The following is a 4,804-nucleotide window of genomic DNA, read 5'->3' on the forward strand; positions in this document are numbered from 1 at the left end:
GGCCCGGCAACAAAACTATATAAACTCAAATATAAATAAGTCATAGAGTGGTCTAGACCGCCTCGACAAGGCAAAGAGAAGTCAGTCTGGAGCACCAGAAGACCTGAAGTCTCAGGTTTTTCGACTCCTCCTGTCCGGACCCCACTCTCGTCCAAATTCTTGGTCGTCATGGTACAAATTTGGTGTCCTGGTCTGTCTGTTCTGGTCGTGTCTGTCTGTCTGTCTGTCTGTTCTCAAGTTTCTCTCTGTGCCCTTAAAGTGCTCCCGTCGTCACAGTAACTCGCAGAGACGGCATTTAACCCTTCACATTCCAACAGAAACTGAACAGGCAGATTCGAAGGATTTATTTCTTTGGAAATGTTATTTTAAATACAATTAAATCAAGTTATTTTGGTAAAACTAATGAAATATATAACTAAAACAAAATATTAAAAAAAATATTAAAAAAAATATATATTTGTTTAATGTTTTTAAATATTATTTTGTAGAATATCTAAGGCCCTCACAGAGGGCCTAGAGGGCCCTGACGGCTCGCCACTGCTATGCTTACACCCAAACCATGCGTGTAATTCTCACCCTGAAGACAGAATAAACAAAGGGTCAGCGTTCTTTCATCTGATTGTACTATTATTGAAGGTAGATACGTAGATTTGATTTGATTACATTTATTTTTGAATGTTTAAAACAATAATACAAAAATGTAACATGAGAATTATTATACAATACAAATTAAGCAGTGTCAAACTGAAATACAAAAATATTACTGATTCTAAATTATATCTAAACAAATAATCTACTTAATTACACATCCGAAAAGGGGTGGGAAGAAGTTAACATTTTTTTTTTTTTTAAATCTGCAATTTGTTGTAGATCGCATAGACTTTCATTGAATTCCCTCATAACAGGCTTCTCAAGGGAAATACAACACACTAAAATACCTTATAAATGTTAGGTATTACAAGTGCTTTGTGTCTGCTGGCATTAACGTGAGGCACCACAAAACCACTGGAGGCTTAATCAGTGCTCATCTTGGCATACTGCAAATGTCAACAATCAAAAAATCCTCAAATGGACATAATTCCACACCTGATTGTTCTATTTATGTAGAAGAAACATTACAGTTACCATTATTACAATACATAGTATCTATCTTATATGGCACATTATCCCTGCCTTTATTCAAACAGTAAATCATCTGCAAAAAAACAACTGACATTTTTTGGGAAATCCAACATAACAAAGGCTACACATCAGGTCAGGTCTGAGTTCTTGCCACTGAAACAGATTAGACACTGTAATATTTGTGCAACAACAAAATAGCTGTCTTATACATACATTGTGCCCACATGTATACTGGCAGTGCAGCTGTTCCCCTGATGTTCCTTTGACAAATTCATGGAACTTATTGTTTTAACACACAGAAGGCTTGCAGAGGTTTTGGAGAGAATGCACAGTTGCAACTTGCATCGCTTGTGCCTCAGTGCTGCAGAGATTGTGGAGTTTCGGCTCGCTTGCGTGCCGGTTCACATCTTCAGCGTCTGATTGTGCCTCGCATTTCTTCGTACACATCATTGGTGGCGACTCTTCTCGGTTTCTTTGCGGATCGCAGGCTTTTGGTCTGGAAACAACAGATAATGTTGTCAACATGTTAGATGTAGGCCAGTAGGACAATGAGTCAATTTATGTGTGTGTCTGTGTGTGGTGTGTGTGTGTGTGTGTGTGTGTGTGTGTGTGTGTGTGTGTGTGTGTGTGTATTTATACATATTAACATCTATGTATAAACTATATTGTATCATACAAGGAGAGCTTTCTGTAGAAAAATAGGCTGGACAAAATAACAGAAATGTCCCTAATAAGAGAAAGAATTGTCTGGATAATGCAATACAATTCAACAGCACCACACACTGCAAACAAAAACGTTGATGTAAATAATGTATTTATTTACATTTATATTCAACATGTTGTGAAAAAGGATCTTGCTCTCTTTCAGACACTATTCTATAATGTAAAAGTCACAGTGACAATTACACAAATAACGTGTCTATGAGTGTTTCTATGAGAAAACAGGAAAATTGAACGTTTCATAAGGGTGTGTGAGAGTCATAGGTAAATGCAGAAACACACGGTAAAACACAAAGGTACCTTGGTGATGATCCAGACGAGGAAGCAAATGATGATGCCGAGCAGCACCGCAGCACCGATCACCACCAACACCAGGATCAGGTAGTTGTTGTTGTTGTTGGATTGGTCACACGGCGGCCGTGGCACCAAACTGTCTGTCCGAGGTTCTGGGAAAAAAACAACTTTAATTTAGATTTATTTTATACCTGTCCCCTCTGAATTGGTAACATCTCTACACTGAAAATACTGAAACGTTGGCTTTAATTAAATGTCACATAACTGTATTAGGTAAGTTAAAAGCAATAATATTAAGTTGAACCTAATATTTGTATTCAAACTTAATATGAATGCTTCCAACTAACCTAATGTGAAATCTGTTGACATAATACATTTAATTAGAGTAACGATTCAGATTGTTCAGTGTAGTTTAGAACTCATGGTTCATGGTTGCCATATATCGTTATAATACAGGACAAAAATTAAGTCTGTTTGTGAAGGTTTGCGAATACACATAAATTACAAAGGCTCACCTGTCACCACCAGTAAAATAGATCCTTTTCCATTTTTGGTTACCGGTGTCCCAAACTTATTGTACACGCACCAGTACGTATCTGTGTCCTTAGAAGTCACATTTTTGATGAGGATGTCAATGTTGGGGAACAATCCGTTGTACTGAAGTCTGTCCCGGAAATCCATCGCAATGGTCACTTTTTCCGAGTCATGTCTGTTGAAAAAAACATCATACTCCATATTGAGACCTTTTTTCAGAGCCAGGCTCTCTTGGTCTTTTTGTGGGTTTCTGCACTGGATGGTGACGTCTCTTCCAATCTCTTTCAAAACCACTCCACTGCTCCCTAAAGAGAGATACACAAACCTGTTAATCTGTTTCATCTCACTTCACATTTCATAAAGCTTTATTAAATCCTGCCTTACATTAATCTCTAGTTTCAGTCTTACCTGGGTCACTCACGGCGGTGCCGGAGAGACAGAGGATGGTCATGATTTTTAAGCAGACAGAGGACATGCTGACAGCGACTGTCCCACAAAGGTTAGCTTGAATTCTAACCCTCTGTAGGAAATGTGGGTAGGTTGTCACCTCCCCAAATGCATCAACAACAGAAGCATGTGACCTACATCAGAGTGTCTGACGTTTCTTATTTTCTGAGGTTAGACAGCAGTGAAGTTCATACACATTTTTGAATATTATATACCTCACTTAAGGCAATGTATTATCACAACATGATGGGTTATGGAGTTGCACTGGGTCAATTGTAGCAGAAGAAGAAAGTGTGTTTGAAACAAATGTTGAAAAAAAAGAAGAACTTCAATTCAACTTTCACACAGGAAAAAAAACATTGCTTTTTCTAATCTATTCTACTCTGTTTCTTCTTGCACTTTTTCTTATTTTTTTCAATCAATTGTGTAATTTGCTTTATTGTTTCATGTCCAATATAACTATGTTGCAATGTTGGAGGAGCTTGGGACTTTTTTTTCATTGAATTTGCATTGCCATGTCTACACTGTTGCTGCATATGACTTTAAAGCCTTTGAATCTTGAATATTTTGAGTAGATAAATAAAACAGCAATGGAGATACCTTTTAATGTCAGGTTTTATATAAAGGAGGTGAAAACGCTTCACTGGCTATATTAGTGATAGTTATATGAAACTGAATTTAAAGGGATTGTATTGTCTATAGACCTAATAGAGCTTTATGCAGGCATTGCAGTAAATCGTACGTAGACAGCAGAGATGAAGGACGATTATCAGCTTCAACCAGACCACAGACATGCTGAAAGTGTCTGGCATTTAAGTTTCACATAAAAAAATAAATGCTTGACAGGAAGTGTTAGAACCTGATTTTGCATACCCTTAGGAAATGTTGACCACTAACAACATGTGAAAGTGACTTACAGTGCAAAACAACTAAATTGTGAAATCCTGATCTTTAGTGACTGCAATAATTGTTTAAAGGGCCCATGTCATGCTTTTCCGCTTATTACCCGTCCCCTTGTGTGTTATGAAGGTTTTTCTGCATGTAAACGGTCTGCAAAGTCACAAACCCTCAAAGTACACCCTGTAGCGAGTACAACTCTAACACAGAAAAGACCTGTCTATTCTGCCCCAGAACGCCTCGTTGGAGATTTCTCATTTTCCATTGTTTTCTTCCTGGGTTCTCTGACGTGTCAATACCCAAATCAACAACAAATGACCGGATTGGTCCAAATGGACCAATCCGCGGAGCACCTCCCACACCAGGATCCCTTGACTAACTAACAGGTTGTCCCCATTGACTTGCATAGAGCTCCCTGAACGCTGGTAATAGACGAGTTGGGATCGCGGAGAAATGCTCTCCGCAGACCCATTCTCACAGCGTTATAAACCTTTTTCTTACTCAATACCAAGCCACACTTATTGGTTTTACTTCGGCTGTGAGTGTTTGTGCTCAGGATGAGTTTTGCTTGTTCTCGCTGTATCGCCGACCCGGAAACCTGTCCGCTCCTCGCAGCAGCGAGCCTCGAGCAGCAACGAGCCTCACAACGCCCCGACCAATCAGAGCACACTGGGCTCACAGGGGCAGGAGCTCCAACAAGCCGTGTAGGACAGAGAGTGAATACCTGGTGAATACACATACTATACAGAGATGCTGTATGAGAAACCAATGTGATTTTGGAAAATTGCAC

General features: G+C 39.0%; 1 protein-coding gene across 1 annotated transcript; it reads right to left on the bottom strand.

Moving 5' to 3' along the window:
* Positions 1 to 768: 768 nt before the first annotated feature.
* Positions 769 to 3,169, bottom strand: LOC104946063 (uncharacterized). The gene is made up of 4 exons (XM_010771809.1): positions 3,079 to 3,169; positions 2,652 to 2,975; positions 2,143 to 2,288; positions 769 to 1,618 (listed from the first exon to the last, which is right to left on the bottom strand). The coding sequence occupies exons 1-4, from the start codon at positions 3,143 to 3,145 to the stop codon at positions 1,532 to 1,534; spliced, it is 624 nt and encodes a 207-aa protein (XP_010770111.1). The 5' UTR covers positions 3,146 to 3,169; the 3' UTR covers positions 769 to 1,531.
* Positions 3,170 to 4,804: the final 1,635 nt, after the last annotated feature.

The sequence above is a fragment of the Notothenia coriiceps genome, unplaced genomic scaffold (assembly GCF_000735185.1).
Source record: "Notothenia coriiceps isolate Sejong01 unplaced genomic scaffold, NC01 NC01_scaffold00010592, whole genome shotgun sequence".
Classification (NCBI taxonomy): domain Eukaryota; kingdom Metazoa; phylum Chordata; class Actinopteri; order Perciformes; family Nototheniidae; genus Notothenia; species Notothenia coriiceps.

Coding starts and splice junctions, on each gene's coding strand:
- LOC104946063 (XM_010771809.1), bottom strand. CDS start 3,145: ATGTCCTCTGTCTGCTTAAAAATCATGACCATCCTCTGTCTCTCCGGC. Junction 2,976..3,078: donor CACCGCCGTGAGTGACCCAG/GTAAGACTGAAA, acceptor ATCTCTCTTTAG/GGAGCAGTGGAGTGGTTTTG. Junction 1,619..2,142: donor TCGTCTGGATCATCACCAAG/GTACCTTTGTGT, acceptor TGTTGTTTCCAG/ACCAAAAGCCTGCGATCCGC.